At 36.4% G+C, this 22,428-nt stretch overlaps 1 protein-coding gene across 1 annotated transcript in view; it reads right to left on the reverse strand.

Annotated features, from left to right (window-relative positions):
- Window positions 1-21,245, reverse strand: part of LOC142976970 (uncharacterized) — a 29,425-nt gene extending 8,180 nt beyond the window's left edge. Inside the window, exons 1-2 of the mRNA XM_076120618.1 lie at window positions 20,957-21,245; window positions 156-2,749 (exon numbers count right to left, since the gene is read on the reverse strand). Coding sequence (XP_075976733.1) covers window positions 156-2,749 — 2,594 coding nt within the window. The 5' untranslated portion in view covers window positions 20,957-21,245. The remainder of the gene's footprint in view (window positions 1-155; window positions 2,750-20,956) is intronic.
- Between the last annotated feature and the right edge of the window lie 1,183 nt (window positions 21,246-22,428).

Consider the following 22,428-nt stretch of genomic DNA (forward strand, 5'->3'; position numbering starts at 1 on the left):
GTTTACGTCAGTGTTCTAAACCGTTCAATTTACTTTATTGTTTTAGTTAACGTTTGTGAAAATCATTGCTTTAGTTAATTTTGTTTTAGCTGACTTTACTTTAAAAATAAATAGTTGGATGGGTTCGAAAATAATGATTTACAAAATCTACTTACAGTTTTAGTAAAGACTCCATCTTTTTTTCCATCGCGAAGATTGAATCCGAAGACTGCGAGGTCAGCACTTTGCAGAACGTGAACTTGGCACACTGAGAGTCTTTCCAGTCGGTCTGCTTCACCAGGTCCATGGCTGCAGACGTCAGGGACGAAGGGCTTGACGCACTGTCCAGGTGCTGGAAGTCATCTCCAGAATCATCCTGTAAAGACCGCTTCACCAGGTGTTTTCGCTTCACCCTCCTCAGTCTCGCTCCTTCATAAGTCGGCTCTTGGAAGAAGTCCAAAGCATGACGCTTGGCGCGCGTAGTTTCCGCGTCAGGTGACATAACCACGTACACGTTTTCACTTGGCATCTTGTAATTGTCATCGTACACCTTCTGACTGCTAAGGATCTGTCTGTCGACGTCATAGTTCGAGCCGAAAGCACGCTTGTGTTCCTTCTCTATTTCGTCCTGGATGTCTTCTTCGCTTAAACCAGCGCTGCGCATTAGATTGACGTCCAAGAATCTGCCCATGGCGACGGCGCCAAGACCTAAAGCAGCACCTCCGGCCATGAGACCGATAGCTGGCAGCATAGCGGGGGCACCTGCCGCGACCACTCCGATCTTATCTTGAGCATATCGTTGGGATTGAATGGCGTTAGCTGGGTACAGACCTAAGTTAGAGGAAATCTTCTGAGTGGCCTCGACAATGGGGTCCAGAACGGGCTGCGTCACTCTAGCGATGGGGTCAATGATCGGTCTGGTCAGTTGCTGTACCGCTGAGCTAGCACTGTGAATAGTCTCCTTCATGGAGTCGGTAAACTTCTTCCACAAGGATGGTTCAGGCACTCGTTTGATGTAAGCGTAGTTGTTGTATGGATAGCGAGGTTGGTTCTGGTTGTGGCTGTGGTCGTAGTATGAGAACTTGTTGTACTCGTCCTCATAGTACCTGTTCGCGTTGATGTTCGACTGCGAGCGTTGCTGGCCGTACCCGTTGATCGGTTCCATCGGGTAGGGGTGAGCGCTCTTCGGGATGTTGTTCGTGTAATACTTCACTTTTCGTTCCTTGTTGTCGTAGTTTTCGATATTATCGCGTGTCGCTTTCGCGGGTTGGACTCCCAAGTCTGGGTGAGCGTACTGAAGAACGGGGTTCCTTACGCTTTCGTCGAAGCCGGGCTTAGCATTTTTAGGTGTGTACATCGCGGAGTTGGGGAAGTTAACTTCACCGGGATGTTGCAGCATACGTCTTTGGATGTGACTCTCTGCGTACTCCAAGTCACCGGTGTGCGACCTCGAACTGCGACCGCTGAAGTAATCGCGTTTTGATTCTTGCTCATTAATCTGTTTAATGTACTCGATGAGTTTCGAGTTGGCAACTTTCGAATTATCAGCTTTAGTGAAAGGACCGTAGCCGGATTTCAGATAATAATTGTCTTTTTTCTGTTTGTACGAGTAAGCGGGGTTGTCGCTCGTCATGTACGGTCCGGCGCTGTCGGACGCCTCGAATTTCAAGTTGTCGAATTTGGTGAATGGTCCGTCCTTGGGTTCGAAGTTGTCCTCTTTGGTGAAAGGTCCAAAGTTCTGAGCTGGATCAGAGGCCGCCACGTCTGGGTACACGTCAGCTTCGGGGATAGCCTTCGGGGGAGTGTAACCTTCGGGATAAGGTAGCAGTTCTCCGTTTACAACTCTTGCGTTACGCCAAGTTTTCTTATCTGATTCGTCGTCAGGCATTCTTACACCTTGGATTTCTGGGATACCATCATCGCCAAGAGTCAGGATAGACCTGCCTCGTTTGTTGAACTTCTCAACGGCCTTCTTGATATACATGGGCTCTGAACTGATCATGACAGGGTCTGGTAATTTGAAAGATTTGCCTTCGCCTTCTGAAACTTTAGTACTGACAACTTCAATGTAGACTGGGTTCCTATCATTCTTGATCACAGGGTTGTGAGGATCAAACCTGTAGTTCTTGATAGGACCACCGTAGTCCAACAGACTGGTTGATGTGATGTACACTTTCTTGTTTTCCGTTCTTTTATCATTATCATAAGTAGGGTAATAGCTGGACGTTTCAGGATCTGATTCAGGCTTCTTACCATCTTCTTGTATATGTGATTCAGGGTACACAGACACGGGCGACCAGTTTCCGTACTCAGCCTTAATATCACTTAATTCTTCAGGGTTCTTATTACGGTTTAGATAATAGTCGTAACCAGCTAGATCACTGTTCACTGCTCCCATGAAATTTAATTTTCTTTGGTCTCTCGTTTCTGTTTTGTTTTTATTTTCATCTGACGTTGCGTTGAACGAGACTGTTGATCTCAGAGCTGCTGTGGTTGGTGCAGCCGTCGTGCTGCTCGCATGAGTGGTAGATTTATCCTTCTTTTTGACAATGAGCTGTGTTAAGTGACCGGCCTTCGTCCTCACGTTGAGGGTCTGTGTGTCGAGAGGGTTGAGACTCCTGGATACTTTGAGCTCTGTCCGTGTGGTTCTTGAAGGCAGGATGGTGGTGCGTATGGCCTTGGTGGTGGTGGTGGAGTTCTGCTCTGAGAGCTCGGCGGCTGCCGCGCAGAGCAGCCACAGTACGGCGCCTAACCGTATCACGGGATTCATCTGTAAACAAAAGAATATAACGTTATAGAATTTATTTAATAAACTCTACCTAATTCAAATATTTAGATCATGTTATTATGGACAAGCAAGAATAGTTCCATCTTTCAGGAACTTTATTTTAGTAATAATTGCCTATAAGTAATAAATAGTTATTTCAACGCGTTGTCAGAGTAGACACTTCATTGTTATAAACAGCAATACATGCCAGAGCTAAAGCTTTATTATTATATCACATGACTCGAAATAAACTTATTTTTATCATAATTACTCCCTAAGCTAATAATTTTTTAACGACAAACTGTCCTACATTCATCTCACAAGACCCGTCGCTAACAAGACGTACTACTTAGAACCTCGTCGGCCACACTCGCTAGTCACCCAGTTTGTTTTATTTTATAATTACACTCTAATTAACTGCACAAAGCTCATATATTTAAAGTGAAAGTGTATAATTTGTTTGTTTGTATGCTATTCACGGTGGCTGATCATTTATTTTATACTTCCTTTAAAGTCAAGCTTTGTTTCCAATTTGTGGTTGGAAGTAGAGCGTCAAATATCTGAGATTTTCTAAGTACTCTGGTTGTACCCTGGCGCGAAAACTAAGTGAGAAAATGTTTAGGATTTTGGATATTTTATTTAAAATTATTTTTACAATGAAGTGATAAACTTTGCATGTCTAAAAATTGTTTAATAAATTTTTTGACGGTTATGCAAAATAAAACGTCATAAAATTCTCGTGTAATTTTAGGGCTATTTCCTAGCGTAAAATAGGCCATAGAGTTCCCAACAAGTCTCCAAAATTAAACATTACTTATCTCATTATAATACTAATAAAAAAGAAAGTTTTTCTAAAAATAGATACTTAGGTTTCTTTTGACATCATAATTATGATCGCTATTTATACCTTTTCACATAATAATATTCAAATCATTAGTAATTTTGTTAATGAGATGGTTTTTATAGACATTATGTCAGTAACTACGTAACAGGTGATAAAATATTTAGGTATGTATTTATATTTGTGTGATGAGCACGAGTATCTGTTCTGGTTGTTAATATATCTATATAAGTATGTATATCAGTTATTCGGTTACCATAGTACAAGCTCTGCTTGGTTTTGAATCAAATGACCGTGTGTGAGTTGTCCAATTATTTATTTATTTAAACATAGCATTGATTAAACTAGTTGTTGCCCTTTGGACAAGGTATTGTATATTTATGTTCATTTCCGATTAATTCATTGCTGACCAAAGGACAGATATAATAAAAGAAACATGTTTTGATTACAAAAAAGGATCAGTAAATGGATTGCAATTCGATATTTGCGTCGTGCAATGTCAACTTTAAAATTAAGAATTAATTTCACCATATGAGGATTTTTAACTAGGCATTATTTTATGCATGTACGTATGCGTACGGACAATATTAAGTCGCCAATCTGCTTATATACAAAAATGAATTGACATATGTGTTGCTAAGTCTGTAAGACACGAGAAAGCTTTTTTTAAAGAGAAAAATACAAAAATGCAAGGAAAATTCGTGAGCAGAGCTGTGCGGGTCAGCTAGTAGTTTTCATAAATGCAATTGCTACAGGTTCACAGATACACCACACTACAGAGGCATAAAAACTTTCAAGAAAACAAGCATGTTACTAAATATGGTGGTAATAGAACAAGAGCGTATAATGACCATACGCACGGTGACGTCACGAGCTCGTAACCGCATCGATTTCTTTAATTTATCGAGTGAAGGTAAAAGTATGCATCGACGTTTGAACGACCAATCACGAAAACGTTATACTATAGAAAATGCAAGCGTAATGATTGGGTGAAATCATGATACGAACATACATGAAAGTGTGGAGGAAAAAGCGAAGTGTGGTCAATGAGGGGGGTTTTTCCATCGATATAGTGTTTGAGCTGAGTGTTGGTGAGACATTGGTTAGTTATGATGATTGAGTACGTAGACTGTCGCCTTTAGAAGATGTTTTGTCGTGTAGTGTCAGGGTGCGCGTTAAATCTTACGTAAGACTGTGAAAGGGGAACACAAAAGTCATATAGACGGGATTGCAAACTACATGAATGATTGTTACTAATACTTCTAACATTAAACGAAACAAAAGCTATTCGAGTAAAAGTGAGACTTTTTACGGTTGTTCTCTGTGTAACCTTATTTAAAAAAACATCTAGTTGAAATTTTAACAATATCACGTCTGTTATACCCGAAAGTGTAGGCAGAGATGTAACACATCCACGTTTCGCCATTAACATGACGAACATGACAAGTTAGTCCTATGTAGTAGAGGGCGAGTCTATTGCCCTATACCGGGCACGTCACCAAACTATTGACAAATATTGTAATATATGTACCTAAATTTAAAAATACCAACAGTACTTTGTCCGACTCCGGAACCAAACCAGAGACCTCATGACACTACCGACCGCACCACAGAAACAGTCAAAATTTAAACTCAAATAGCTTAAAAGCGTTGATCAGTGATTAGTGATCAATGATTGATCAGACAAGCAGTTTATAACTGCTTATTAAATTCAGTAGTGTTGCTTATTATCTCGCTATAAAGTCAAGATGGCTGCCCAAATTATAAGTGTTACTTGTACAATTATAATCGCTATTTATGTAGAGGCGCTTGTTCATATAAGGTTGCCAGTTGAGAGTAAAAGTAGCTTGTTTATTTCTATTTATTTACTGATGTCTCAAAAATCCGTGTTGAGAGTTTTTGACAGGTTACTAAAGAGTTTGATTTCGGTTATAGTAAAGTGATATAAAGGCAATCGATTAGTTTAACCTAAGTATAACATAACTCAATGTTTAAATAGTGAAAATCTCTGAAATAGCTAACTAATACTTGATAATATCAATGGACAACTCACACGGTAATTTTTTTTTTTTTTTTTTTTTTTTTTTTTTTTTATTTAAAAGACAACTCCCGCACTAAGAATTGCTCTTGTGTCGCGGGGACTTTTACAAACATACAAACAACGGACACAAAGCACAACCAGACTCGAAACAATTATTTGTGGATCACACAAATAATTGTCCCGTGTGGGAATCGAACCCACGACCTCCCGACACAATGGAATCGGCGTGGCGACCTAAACCACTGCGCCACGGAGGCAGTCATTTCATTTGATTCCAAAATAAGCAGAACTTGTACTATGATAACCAGATGACTGATAAACATACTTATATACTTCTAAATACATACTTGTATAGATAAATTAACAACCAGTCTTATTTTAAGGAATATTTCTATTAATATATTAGCAAATGGATAATGGACATATCAATAAATAATGAGTTTTAACTCTTTGCTGTCTCACTGCTGGGCAAGGGTCTCTTCCCGAGAGAGGGAGGGATTAGGACTTGAGTCTACCACGCTGGCTTATTGCGGGTTTGGGGACATTGCATGCCTTCAAAAATATATATATTTTTTAATGTTAGCAACCCTGTGTCAAACACGTCACATAAAATGTTGTATCGTGACAGCGCGTGGTATGAGGTGCGTGCGCGCGCGTGCGATCATTGCGTGCGCGTCGACCGGCGAATATTATTATAATAGTTCGCGTGCACACACTAACATTGAGGAAATATATGTAATACAGCCGAGGAAAGGTGTTATATAAATGTAATATACAAATACTAGCATATTAACATGCTAACATTCAACGGTTTTTCACCGGGGTTTTTCTCATTCTTGGTAAATAATGATAATTTATGACCATTAGATATAAAATAACAAAAGAAATTGTTTGACAAAAATATATAAAGTACACAAAAAACTACTCATGTTTCACCGATTTTTGCACCTTTGTTAAATACGGTTACTTTTTTAAACAAACTTCAACAAAATTTTAGACGATTCTGTAAGTTTTCGGTTTGAAAAACTTAACTAAAATTTTCTTTATTGGGGAACGGTTCAATTGATTAATGAAACTTTGTAATCAGTAGTTGTAAGTATCACGGCATTCTTGAATAACATTTTCTTTCTCGGATTGTGGTCCGTCAAACGGCAAAACGAACCCCTTACAACCTGACCTTCATAGCAGCCAGTTTTCTTTGTAGACCACTAAGGAAAGAAGTAGAAAGTGTCAGCAAATTGCTGTTTATGTACCTATTACAGTGAAAAGCAGAGATTTCTTTAAAAAAACCTCAGGATACCGCACATCTTCAGGTACCTACAATTTAACGGAAGACTGCCTTATACAGCCGAGCTTTCTATCGATAAGTATTACGAATCGATTATTCGCATCGATTCGGCAAAAAATCCTGATTAGTGAGCTATTAATGTGAAACTACATGTGAGAGGCGATTATATCGATTATTTAGTCATCGCCGGAAGTTGGCTGTGACTCAGTGATCAAGCGATAATATAATCAACATATAAATTATATTATGTGAGTGTTTGTTCAAGTTGGATAGATTTTCCTCTTGTGTAATAGTAATTTGAATTTGTGAGAGTTAGATATCTTTTGTTTGTGCCATTTTAGATAGCCAACTGTTTGTAAGAAATTGGTTAACTAAGTACTATTTACCAAGACTTCTTGTTTTATTCTGTCTCGTCTACATCGGTTGATTATGGGGTAGAGGTCTCTCCGAAACTCCTACATCATGTATGTCATAAAAATATAATTGTATAGGAGACTACGATAACATTAATAACATTATATTATTCTTAAATGAAATATGCAAAAAGTCAGTTATCAATAACGAAAAGCAACCGTAAACTACAACTACAAAATTCATTAATTTCGTTTTCTTAGCCTCATATAAAAATGCCATAGAAATAAAGTAGCAGTTTCCTTATTCATCACTACTCTACAGCTTAACATAACATAGCACACTATATCTGTACCAGTGGACGCCACACATCAGTAGTATCAAAGCCTACATCCCTCTCTATGTGGGCGACACCGGCGCATGCGCATCGCTGCTGAATTACACACACCACTGTTTATGGGCATGTTTATAATTATGTTGTACTTATCCTTAGTTCATAATTATATTTCATTGTAATTATAAGTGCTCAATAAATATTGAAATCCGCTCTTATTTATTCCATACTTGAAACTACTGCGTCTATGTGTTTTCTGCTGGAAATACATACTAAGTAACATTATAGTGTTGTACCCGACACTGTAGGCATAGGTGCATGAAATACACCAGCGATTCGCACTTAACAATAGGTCCTAAATGGTGGTGAGCCTGTTGTCATATACTAGGCACTTTTCCAGAATTCTATTGTAATAAAAATAAAAGCTTAAATAATATGTCCTTTTTACACATGATCTATCTCTCTCTGCCTAAAGATTTAGCTTTTTGGCGTGAAAGACGGACACACAGTCTCGTTTATAGTATTACGTCACAATTGCGTGTGTACTATACCTAAGTAACCAGTCATAATATGACCTTTCTTATTCAAAATGATAAGAAAATATAACCTTTAAATATTTACACTCATTATTTATACATATTTAGTTTTAAAATACGAAATTCGCTACACATATAACAATAGGAAGGCTCCGCCGAGGCTGGCACAATTAACTGCGCTCTACTAACTCTGCTTATCTCTTTGTACATCTGAGCCTCAATGATACACGTGCACGTGTTAGCTTTTACACTAATTAACTAATTTGTTATTTGGAGTTTTACGCTAATAATGGTACGTAATTTGTCAGTGCATACTAACATATTATAATTAATTCTGTGGTCAAAAGTTCTGACCAAGGGAGCTATCATATATTTCAATTGACAACTATTCGAAAGTCACTATGCTGTAGATTGTTTTCTCCCTTAGATTATAGTGATTAACACAGTACGTCAACGCAGCAATGCATAATAATAGTGACCATCAATTTGACGTACACTAGTTGTCAACTAAGATAAGTGATACCGCAATTTTGTGTAGTCTGTACTGTCGAGTATCGAAATTTTGACAATTAAAATGTACCGCCAAAATAGTTCTTTCGGAGCCCGGTAGAGGCGTTAAACAGATTTTCGTGTAAAATTTCTCGATAGCTAGCCGGTTGTCGGTAGTCGATAGTAGTAGAGAATTGAGCTACTGTAATGCGTGATCGCATTGGATGCTCAATAAGTTCATAAAACATTTAATCACCGATATTTTGAACGTGTTTCATAAATCATTCTTGACAAACTGTCTCATAAATGCTTGTATCTAAGATATAGTGCGATAGTGAATGCGTGTAAATCATTTACGTTTTAATTTCTCCGACGCAAGCTGACGGGAGAAGTAGAGCGTTCAGTGAAAATACGTGCGTATAGTCGCGAGTCGGTGCGTTTTGTCTTAGACGGTACATATTGCTACAGTTTTATGTAGTGATGAGGAGGTTTATCGCTATGAACTGTCTTTGTTGCTTAGCAGGTTTAAAGGTACAAAAATATTAGAATTAAATATATCACGCAATATTTTAAAGATTGTTTTTTTTAGATCACATCTGTTTACGCCTTCGTCCACGTGAAAAGATTTCCCGAGGCAAAAGGTGTATTAATTCAGGTTATGAACTATCTGTATTCCGAATTTCATCAGGATACGTTCAGTAGTTTTGGCGTGATCAAGTAACAAAGACCTATTAGAATATCAAATAGAAAAGTTTACCTGCGTATTCATAATATGGCGTACAGATAATTTAAATATTTTCTCCGAAAAACATTTACTCATGATAGCATTTACAAAAATATTTATTTTTCCTTGTAAGGTTAATATTACTAGCCTTTTTATAAACTGATTTCATTCACTATTGTGCAACACACTGTCAGAAACTATCACCATAACCTGTCGTTCTCAGAAACAGTGTCTTACTCATTACTTTCATATAACTTCCCATCAACTATCAATGATCTAACAATTACTCAACAAAAACGCAAAAAACGCCTCGAATCAGGTCAAAGACATCACACAAAGGAGGAAACTTAATAACACGTTACAATATAGGTCGTTCTCACCCCGTGTGAACCGACACAATGGAAGGAAAACGAGGGAAAATGGCGCGAAGATGACCCACTTTGTTATGTTTTTAATTGTTTATGAAAGATATGCAGATTTTTATGCTGTTGCTTTTGATAAGGTCTCTTGAGTCATCCACTCATTCATCGTATAGTTAGTGGTGAACATAGCGTCAAAGTAATTCAAGCCGCACGTGGCCCTTTGACGTGGCTTAACAACTGTTATTTTTATTTAGATCTTTGCTTGCTGGGACCGACTTTTTACGTGCCATTTGAAGCACGGAATCTTTAAAGCGGCTTAAAGGAATTTGTTTTACTGAAGGGTTTGGTTAGCTGAATAGAAAGTTAAAGAACAATTACCTAGATTACCGATCGAAAATAGCTAGCCTGGCTATAATCATTGAAAATCATATTTTAGTCGTATAAAAATATTTTGAATGCAAGCGATTTTAGAATTATGCTACCTATACACATATAATTTCAAAAATTTCACATAAAGTAAGTCTTTTTACAAACGTCGTTACAATAGTTCAAATTCTTTCAAAAATCCTCATTTTTTATCACAAATATCGCGTATTGTAAACATAAATGAAAATCCCTGTATAAGGCTTGTTATCGGAAGTGGTTAGCTGCAAACCTGAATGTTGTTTCAAGTAGATGTAAATTTATTCAACACGGTCGGTTAACTTAGGACCTGTGATTAGGTAAGCTCGATTAAAGCCTTGAAATATTCGATAGGTAATCTTGTTGGGCTGATTGACTTTAGTGCTTTTACAATTTGTATATTTCAAAATGTTAGTTGACTAGATTCTTATCTGATGAGGTAAATTTAAAGCTTGCGTTTAGGAGGGATGGCCTTTAAAAGTGCTGTTTAATCATTAGGTCCAGCTCGCAGATATTCTGCTATCGCGGCTAGTTTCATTGAAACCAGTAAATGGTGCAGGTCTTGTTCATTGTCGCGCGAGTGTGCATAATACACAGGTACACTCTCTATTCCTACACTCTTATAGATCGGTGGGCCGAATAACCGACACGACCAGTAAGAGGTCAGGTGCAGGACCAACGGCTTTACAGGAAAAAGTTGAGTTTATTCAGGACCTGGATGAGCCGAAGTATTGACGAAGTTAGTCATTTAGACAATGTGCAGTGACTGCTTTCAAATACGTAACATTTTTTTAGGTTCTTCACGAAAAATAAATGTTTTAAAAACATGACCATATGATATGTGATGATTATTATTGACAATCATTTTTTATAGCATTCGAGCGTAGAAAACGAAACTAATTCAAGCATAACAGTAAATCATAATTAATACAATATCATAAAAATTGTTACACATTTAATAGCGTATCATAATAAATCAAAACGATGTATGTGCGAGTGGTCAGTTAGTTACTCTCGTTTTCTAGGGCCGCGAAGTTTTCACTTTCTGCGGCGGCCGGGAGGGGTCGCTGACCGCGCCCAGCGAGCGCGCATCCACGCTAGGGCTGCGACAAGAAAGCGATCCGTGAGCCGGAGACCGGATCTTGAAACGGATGTACAGATACTATTATAGGATAATACGAGGGAAATTATAATCCCTGTGTTAAGACCTAATATTTTAAAAAGTAAGATCATAAGAAAAGCATTTAATTATTTTTTATGGCGTTGACGTATTTACTAATGACGTACGTGACGTACTTACTATAAGCCTTTTAAAGGGTTTTATGTATGGTGTATTTTTTGACCAACCTAACCCTTCAATCCGTGTGCAAACCCTTGCCCAGCAGGCAGACAGTAGTGAGTTAAAAATAAAATGATGAATGATTTTTCATGATTGTTATATTTTACATTTATTCATACAGTCCATGTTATTGTTGCTAAATATTACTGAGTGTTAATGTTTAGTGGTTGTGCAGCCCTAGTGTAACGGACACGGCGATCTTCATATCAGCGCATCTCCCAGTCCATGTGAGTATGAGACTCAGTCTCGCCGCGGTCATTAGCCGATTTTAATTAACTGATCAAGATATCCACACTAATGTTAATGTACCACGCTTCATGTTCATTAAACCTTTTTGTTTTGTGCCGTGAGGTGTGTTCGTTAATTTAGTTAATTGTACGCTCGTTTTGAAGAAAGTTTTGTTTGCTAAGGGCTTTTTGATTGATAGTGTAATTGTAGTGGAAAGTATGTTTATTGCTTTATTTTCTTTAGTAATTTGTGTTCTTGAATCTACGTGAACGGGCTGCTTAGTGGATGTTACTTTGAACACTTATAGTCTGGATGAATTTGATTAGAATACCAAACAGTAAAATGCATGTTCGCGTTAATTCCCGTATTCTATTATACATTAAGCTTATTGTATTGCTAGTAGATTTGTATTGTCATACAAATTGCGACTTTTGTATTTTGAAGATTATGTCTTTCAGGTAATTAAATATTTTTACCTTTTTAGATATTTGCTGTCACATCGACCACAGAAATACGAGTACATAATCTGTGAAAATTTTATTTACGAGTATCTATCTACACAGTTCATGAGATACAGCCTGGTGACAGCGAAGACAGCGAAGTTTCAATAGTAGGCTTCGTATTTGAACGGAACCATAAAAATGTGAACAATAAGTTGAACACTGAAGTAACTCTGCCTATATGAACAAAAGAAATTAATAATTTTTATACATCAGCGCTTTGCTTGCTGAAAGAAAATGCCAAAAAAAATGCGTGAATAGAATACGTGCATTAATCAAACAGTATATAAATTTCATGAAGTAAATACAACCTGCTATTATAGAACGATACAATAAACAATAATAGCACGACAAGTGTAAATAAATCAATGTCATAGCGGTGCGTGCAGCTCAGGCGGCCATTGTGGGTAGTAAACGAGTGTACGAATGAACGAATGAACGAGCAATTACAATCACAACTCGGTTGTATGCGCCGTGACTCGGTACATTGTTATTGTATCGAAATTTCGATTGTAGATTGATTTACGATTATTTTGATCTTATTATCTGAATGTTGTAGATATTGATATGTATCGATGTCAATTATTAACTTGAGATAAATCAAGCTCTAGTGATTTTAAATATTTCTTTTTTCTTTTTTTTACTTCTATTTTTAGTCCTCTGGGAGGACTAATCGGTAGATCTGCAAATCATGAGACTTGGAGGTTAAAAAACAAAAAAAAAAAACGTAGGGTTACTCGTTCATATCCCGAGTGGCGACCAAGAATCTCTATATTGTCTCGAAAATGAATATAAGTTTGTCCTAAATCATTTGGAGGAAAGACTCTGGATTTTTCATTGCACATATTATTATCTAGTTTTTTGAGGTAACTTTCGTACTTTATTGTTTTTTCTTCTTTAAAACAACATAGCGTGACTCGGCAATGAAATTTTACAGACACCTAGCTCACAACGCAATTTCTCCCTATTAGTCGAATAAGAACTAAAAGTATTACTTATGTTATTTCGTAACACACATATTATTGTTAACTATAATTACGCAGCACGAGAGAGTACACATTTTTCAGTTTTTTTTCAACGTCATTATGACAAAAACTATCCAAATGAAAGCAACCATAATTTAGTACAATTACGTAACACTACGTCTACTTAACGCCTACATACGGAATAATCGCGATCATGAATTAAATTATATATTATTACGTGTGTAATCATATTAGTGTTTGACCAACTTAACCGACAAAAACGGAAGTATTATAACACTATTACGACACAGCGAGGAAACAGACTCAAAATCAAAATAAGAAAGCCTCGCATTCCGTTTATAATTACAAAATCGATCGACGTGTTTGCTTTGGGCGCTAGTGAAAGCAGTTGCGTCATCCGCGATTGGTCGCGCGCCACCCGAACGTTCACGACAAACAACGAACGTACCCGACTAGCTCCGAAGTTTAACGAACAACGGTTCCCACGATCCGAGTTTACGTTTAGTAATTGCTAATTAGAGAGTAAATAGCTTCGGGATGCGACGTAAAACGACGTTTTGGCGCGTTTTTTAATCATTATCTTTCAAGTGTCGGTCATTTTCGCGCGTCTGATGTAACGCTTTGAAATTAGTTGCGCATCGTAACAATATATTATACTTTCTTTTAAATGGAGTGTTCATGTTTGATGCGGTCCAAACGTCCGTAACACCGTGATGTGTGGATCATTTTATTTGATTGCTTAATACTGTTTATGGCGATCATTATTTATGAGTTGTGAGATGGTAGTCGTTACTGAGAGTTGCGTAACAGAATGTTTTTGTGCTTTTGTATGGGCTGGATGTATCGCCTCCTGCGTTGGTCATTAGTGCGATTGTCGGTTCATATCTCGAGTCAGACAAAGAATTATTGGGTTTTCTGATTTAAAATTCTTAGTGAACGCATTTGGGATATGTATTATTTCATAAGATTAAAGCTACATTAGGCGACCATACACAATTCGTGATCAAAGTTATATCTTTGCTTCATTCAGTCAGCTTTGGCTAACGGTCGAAAGGTTTTCGTTTAAAACAAGAAGAATTATGATCTAATTTTTAACCTACTTCAAAATAATGAGGAGTTTCTCAATTCGACTGTACTTTTGTGGCCAATTATTGATTTTATTTACTTCGGAACTAACTTATTTTAAGTAGTTACTAAGATTACTTAGTATTAAATCTGTATGGTTTTATAATGCCTTTCTAAGTATACATTATAGTAATATGCGTATAATATTAACGTGAGACTGTTTAATCGGAGAGAGTATGTGAATTTCACAAGATCTGCGCTGAAAGGTCAGAGATCGTGGGCTGCGTCATGTTACTGCCTTATACTCTACCAATATTATAATGTGATCTACAAGACGTTTATGAGATAGACTTACAGGTGGATTATTTCTCATATTAGTCAGTTGATATTTTATAATTGGATTATAATTAGTTAATTTACTACGTCTGTGGTCTAACTGGTGGTGTAAATGACTGCTGATCTTGAGGTCCGCTTCGATATCAAGGTCGGGCAAATTGATTTTGGATTTTTCTATTTTCTATTTAAATATTTTCAATACTAGCGTATAATTTGGCATCAAACCCGGTATATGGAAACAATAATAATATTTTCATACACTTCTACTTTGACTATACGTTAACAAACAAAAAGGTATGTTAATAAGATTATATGCCTTCATTATCACAATAGTTACAATCTAATCTGTAAGTGCATTTCTTGTGACATGACCGTGCCGTGCGAACTGCGGCTTATTTCAGCAATCGATTACCATGCATGTAGGGCACACAATTTCTTTATCTTAGAGTAGTTTCACCATTAACGGTATGATAGAACTACGACGAAGAGATAATGCCGTGGAACTACGTAAGTATATGTGAATATTTAATTTTTAGTTTACGCTGATGTGAAATTTTAAAGTCACTGTTTCATACAAAATCATAAAAAATATCTTTGAATAACTTAACTAAGCAGAGCTTGTAACTTGTAAGATGATAAATATACTTAAATACTTCTGAATCGTACTATTATATTGTTAATGCGATCACTGGACAGATTTAAATGAAATTTCGTATTCTGATTAACATGAATGAATGACACTTTTTATTCATCCTTGCACACTAATGAAGTCGAAGAGAAAAGTAGAAGTACAGACATATACATATTATGTAGATGTAATATCCAAACTTAGAACAAATACTAGTACTAATCACAGAAATAGTTTTATTTTAAAGGATTTGAACCATACGCAAGGTTAACCACAGCACAAAACACACTGAACTTTAAATAATTAATCACTTTTTGTCAAAAACACTAATATTTAATCTTTAACCTCACCATTTTGTGTTTAAGATAAACAAACACAATGCGTTAACCTTTTTAACACTAAACATAATGTAAACGTGAACTTTAAAGTCAATGACTTTAACATAACTACAGAATATTTCACAACAGGTAGGTACAGGTAGCGTCAAAAATATGTACCTACACACTCACATTTTAAAAATATTTTGATTTAATTATTTATGTGTTTATTTATTAAAGTACACAGAATAGAACTTTAAACAATTTAGAGATAAGATACATACAACTTGGATTTTAGATCTTAACGAGATGTTAAAACAAAAGATGTGTAGGTAATAGCGTGATGATAATATGATTAATAAAAATCAACGAAAAGTAGTAAAATTACTACTGTGTATTAATTTCAAAGTAATTCAACAATCACTTACCCCCGGTTTCTGTGGTTCATTTAGCGGTAGTTTATCTATTCAATAGCGTTAAACTCATGTAAACGCTATCGAATAGATAAACTACCGCTAAATGTACCTCAGAAACCGGGGGTTAGTCGTTTACTGATCAATAGCATTTATTAAAGTGAGATTTTCATACAAGAAAATACCACTGAAAATGTGATAGTGTATTAGTATTATACATATTTCAGTCGTTGACTGTACAAACTGTTTATAGTCTTAGTTGTGTTACTTTCAATTTCTATAGTTTAATAGGTTTTTTGACCTAGTTTTTCTACGTTGTTATCGACTATGGTACATAATTTTATGGTTTTTTCTTATATCTTATCACTGAAAGTTACTTGTGTAATTTTTATTTACAGTTTGTTTGCTCTTACACAAAGTTTTGGTAAAAATGCTAATACTATATACAGTCGAAAGAAAGTATTTTTTGAACAAAGTAGCCTGTCTTTGATACCGAGTTTTCATTAATCTTCATATCAAATTTAATTGCAATTATTTCGTGATTTAGTTGTAAAAGCTTAGCTGACACCTGACAGACATTTTCGCATTTATTATATGAGTATGGATTATAATGTAAAAATCACTTGGATATAAAGCATCATCATTTTGTTTGAGTGGAAGTTTCACATTAGATTAGGTGCGAACAATGGAACTTCAAACAGAGCCTTCGGGCACAGAAAACGTTATGAAGCTTTCCACTTGAACTGTCAACCAATCATTTTATTATAAATTGAGACACAATACATCTTAAAATAGCAAAGAATTACGTAAGACATTCGCAAAAATATTCAACAATATTTAGAAGAATGAAACTTAAATTGTACATCCATTGATCCAGCGATTAGCCCAAATTGGAATGTCACGCTTCCAAAAACGGCTTAACCCAAGTATTAAACAAAAAAGTAGAGTTTACAACCACTGTTGTTCATTGAACCGACAAAGTCCGTAACAATTTTTCGTTTTACTTTCTACAACTCTACCTATACCGCTCTACATAGGCGACACACTTATCGGATGACGTAACATCGTTTTCACACGAGAAACACCGGGTTCATCTATTACGTAACTCTATGTAGAGATACAGAGACACCTAGACACGTAGAGACGTAGAGTCTATCGCATTCGATCGCGTACTCAATTGAGTTATTTTTTGTAGACTCGATACAATTGTTGTTGCTTAACGTTGCTCTATATGTAGAGTTTTTGTGTAGAGTTCGAAGTGTTAGTGATTTGTTTAACTGTTTGGTAATGCGGTGCATTGAGCAAGTGTTTGTGTCAGTGTACTAGTGTGCATGTAGAGTCGGTCTAGTCGTGTTATAAACATGAACAGCTTTGCATAATTTGTAAGAGTAGGTATTACTTGTTTGGGACAGAATTTTAGAAGATCTTATGAACAATGCTTGCAGTCTGGTTAAAATAAATAAAAATAGAGTCAGTCCGGTTACAGATATAATTCGTGGTCCTTTTTAAAGAACGATAAAAAGAAATTTTTTACCAGAAAGGCTTTATAAATAGACTTAAGATACACATAATTTATATCTATACTAATATTATAAAGCTGAAGAGTTTGTTTGTTTGTTTGAACGCGCTAATCTCAGGAACTACTGGTCCGATTTAAAAAAATCTTTCAGTGTTAGATTGCCCATTTATCGAGGAAGGTTATAGGCTATATATCATCAAGCTACAACCAATGAGAGCAGAGTAGCAATAAAAAATGTTACAAAAACGGGGAAAATTTTGATCCATTCTCTCTTATGTGACGCAAGCGAAGTTGCGCGGGTCAGCTAGTTATAAATAATCTTCTAATAGTATTCATTAATAAAAGTATATAAAGACGTTTATTAGTTGTCTGTACAAGCACTGCTTAGTATAGAACCAGTTGACAGCCAGTGAGTTATCAAAAACATTTCCATTTATTTCTATTTCTAACTTACATAGGTACATTTATAACTATATTTAGTAAAACATTAATAACATGACTGAGTGCTGAGTGTTGAGGAGTAGAGGACGTGGGCGAGACCTCTGCCCGCGGAATGGGCACACGACATGTTACGTCATTTATGTTTGTTTATATTTATATGTAATATACTACAGGTGTTTGATGGGAAATAAATATGTTTGTGTATATTCCAGATTATGTAGACTTATTAAACTGTTTCACTGCTTGGACACACAAAACAGCTACAAAACAGTTGTGAGCTAGATATTCTTGGAGTTATAATAGTAAAATAAAGCTTATTGATATTTTCACGCCTCGAATTCGAAGCAAAAATAGTGGGAAAATGCAACTTATGAGATAAACAAATTCATGCAATGAATACAGATTCATGTTAAGAATGTGTGTGAAAAAAGTGCATGCTTATATGTATAAAACAAAGAAGATTGTCTGAGAGCCCATTTCACGGCACATGGATGAATTAAGAAAAACGTATCCTATTGATAAAGCGACAGAAATAGCCGACAAAATTCCACCTGAAAAGCCAACTCAAAAGAGGTGAAACTACTTTCTGTCATACGAAATAACAATTCTATACAAGTAAAACATCGCAATCGTATATCTAGTGTATATTTCCAAACAGTATCGCCTATAGAATACAGAATCATTGATTAACTACTATAGTCCGACAACTTAGTAAAGGGTCTTGCTATGTCCGATATATCCAGATTATGAGTACTAATTCTGTACATTTACACAATAAAATAGTTGTTAGCGTAAGCTTACGGGTCACTGATGTTCTAAAATCTGAATTTTGTTTACTCCACTAGCTGCGAGTCTTGCATACAAGACTTTCTACTAAGTTGTTGAACTATAACGCCTACTGTACATTGCGACAGCCATGTTTGTATGCGGGTGCCTTTGTATGTATGTATGTTAGTGTCCTTACTCCTTTGGGTCAATGCTGTTGACGATACAAACGGAATTTTCCTTCTAATGCGCCTGGTTAATGGATATTGAAATTGTATTGACATAATATAGCTATAGGTTTGCAGTTAGTTGTTAATACTTATTTAGAAACGTTGTACTTGTAACAGGCGGTTATGTTTGAAAGGAAATGAAGCAAAAGAAGTTTGTAGGTAGGTCATAATTAGTGGCGTTCTTAAATCTCATCTCCCTCATGAAAATAAGAATATGATTTTGTGCGTTTTCAAGCGTATTTGAGGGTATAAAATGTAAACTTAGGCATTGTATATAAGTTTTTCATTGTTTTTGTGTATTGAACCTGGCTTTAAAGCTGTTAAGTTCAGAAGGCGTTTGACAAGTCTAAACTATTTGAATTGACAATAATGAGAACCAAGTTTAATTATGTAAGACTGTATATTGTTATAGTGTGTAAAAACAACGAATACAAGTATATACAGAAAGGAAATATTACTTTTTAAAAGTCCATATACGTTGACCGAGTACCCTGAAGAAATAGTGTATATGAAAAACTAGGAAGTGTCAAGCATCAGAAAGTAAACCACACCGCTATGATATTTGCGTGAGTTTTACAAATAGTAAACTTTTTGTTTTCCTTACATGAGTTCATTGACCGATGCACGTAAGTAATTGATACTAAGCAATAGGCATTATTTTACATATTATTGGAATTACAGGTGATCGACTGAAAATTCTTGGAATCAAAGAAGAAAATAACCTGGATGGGATGGGATTTCAGTTAAATTAAAAAGTTAGGCTAGTAAGTCTCAGTAAATAATGAGGTTATGTAAATTTTGATTCAAGAAAGCTTTGTCAAATTTCAGTCATGTTTGTTCTTCGTCAAAGTTAATACAGACATTGCTGAATTAATCCAAGTTAAGTTAAGTCACGAACATAATACTTAGAAAGGGACTCATTAAAAAGAAAAAAAGCTTGTAAACATTTTCATATTATGCAATAAACGATCCTAAGTATAACCATAATGATAGTGATCTCTTCGATCGATTTCGACTCCTAATCGGATTGGCGCATGACAAAAGGGCATGTTTGTCTCCTTCCTAAAAGATATGTATTATACCTTCGATGAGCCATTTTATTGCAGGTTTTTGGATAATAGAAGGCTGATTATTATGATGATGGGCTGCTAACTAAAGTCGTCCTAATTCAGTACATGTTGTTGACATAACTTTATACTTTTTTGGAGAGTAACTAATAATTGTTCTTCTATAAATGGTTATCATGCAAACGGAAATGGGCGCAGTTCCATAACACATTCAACAAACGTATGTATATGTGGGTCATTACTTTTACTGATTACGGATTAATAGTAAAGACCTAGTCCAAGTTTCTGAAGAAAATTGAGATTATTGAGGTTTCAAGAGACAGAATGAATGATCAATTATGTTTGTCCGAATCCTCGTCTTGTTGGACGTATTGCGCAATGATTATAACTATCACTTTGTTGAGGTGACACAGGTTCAATCCTAACACGCAACATAAAATATAATTTTCTTTTTTTATATTTTAATGACTATTATGTATTGTAAGATTCAAGTATATGCAGTATATGATCCCATGAGCGACAAGCAAAGATTATCGGTTTTGTCGGCCGGAATCGAACCTGTGACCAAATGGCACGGACTCAATATTTTCCAATATCCGACAATAAAATAAGTGTCCTTATACTAATTTGTCCAAATATGGTTTCCTGCTGACCTATTTACATTTTATGGTCCTTAATTTCACAGTAAAGTGCATTATTTCGGTATTTGTAATTAACATATTGCTTAAATTTAAAACTAGTTTGGCAATTATACTACTGCAATTCATATCCGATTTTGGGTAACTAGTTCAATTTACATGAATAAGTAATACCTACATGTTTTAAACATAAATCCTTTCATTTTTACCCCATACATATACTGTAGACTCTATTATTGTCATTCCGTCATTAAACAAATAACATAAAAAATCACAATATGTAAATCTGTGTGTCCATCACCTAGTGTAGCGAGTGTCCCAGGCATCTGTTTAAACACAAACATTACATAATGCGGGTACCGATACTCACAGTGCACACTGTCCCGTCGCGTAGAAAGTGAAAATATCAGCGGCGCAGGCGCATGCCCGCACTCACTTTCCTCACACCACTCTCACTCCTAACCGAATCCGGACCGAAATACAAAAAATTAATGCAATTTTTTTCAAACACAACTTGTTGAGAATTCGCCGTTCGGAATTTTTAATTCTAACGCGATTCTAGCACTGTGAGTGCTTGGCCGGTGTCGGGTGATGTCGGGTGATGTCGGGTGCAGTCGGGTGATGTCGGCTGTGTCGGCAGCGCGCGGCGGCTCGCGAGGTGCAACTGGCGGAGAGAGCCGCGCGCGCGCCGCCGCCGCCGCGTTGTGTAACCGCGCGGAGGTGGGATGTGGTGTGAAGATTTTGACAATTTTTTTGAACATTCCATTTGATGTGAATCTAGGTCTCGTTACATCATATCGGTTTTCGGTTATTTTCTCTCAACCGTTTTGTCTCCGGTTCGCATTACATATTATATCGAGATGATTAATATCGGTCTATCTCCGCAGGACCTTTAATTGCGATCTTCGCTAGATATAATTAATTTTGAGTCTGTGCATAATTAATTTCACTGTTTTTTGCAACAGTTATTTTAAGACATTAGAAAGTATGAAATATAATCTGAGTGGTATTAATCTCAAAATAAAAACAAGTAAGTACGTTTCATTAGATAGCAGAGATCGTCACCGGCTCATTACTTTGTAGACCACTGACTTTTTCTTAGAATGAAAAAAGAACCTGCGTCACATACGTACATAGGTCATACAGGTACCTACCTGTCACATTTGTATTAGACACTTGGTATTAGACACCGACAGAATACCAGTGTTAAGTAGTAGCAATGCCAGTATCAGAACCATGGTGACATAAAAAGCATAATACTCATGTTTTCAACAAATGGCGAACATCCTTTAATAAACACAAATACTCTAAATCCATCAAACGGTCGAAAGGCTCAACAAAGGTGTTGTTTTGTCTCGCGTGCGCCGATGTCGGCGACGTCGGCGTGACGGCGGTGACGCAACACCGGCGCGGCGGCCGGACACGACAATTACCGGAGAAAACTCGTCCGACCAGCGCCGCGCCGGACTGCCGGATGTGGACGCTCGTGCCTCCACACCTGACCCTCGGGAACAGGTGCTTGTCGTGAACTTGACACAGCTATGAGAAGCTTTTTTGGAGCATGTAATTCGATCTTTTCAGGTTTACCATCTGGAGAGTTGGTAGTATCTATACTAATCTATGTATACTAATATTATAAAGCTGAAGAGTTTGTTTGTTTGAACGCGCTAATCTCAGGAACTACTGATTCGATTTGAAAAATTCTTTCAGTGTTAAATAGGCCATTTATCGAGGGCTATAGGCTATATATCATCACGCTACGAGCAATAGGAGCAGAGTACCAGTAAAAAATGTTACAAAACCGGGGAAAAATTTCGCCCATTCTCTCTAATGTGACGCAAG

This window comes from Anticarsia gemmatalis, chromosome 12 (assembly GCF_050436995.1).
Source record: "Anticarsia gemmatalis isolate Benzon Research Colony breed Stoneville strain chromosome 12, ilAntGemm2 primary, whole genome shotgun sequence".
Lineage (NCBI taxonomy): Eukaryota > Metazoa > Arthropoda > Insecta > Lepidoptera > Erebidae > Anticarsia > Anticarsia gemmatalis.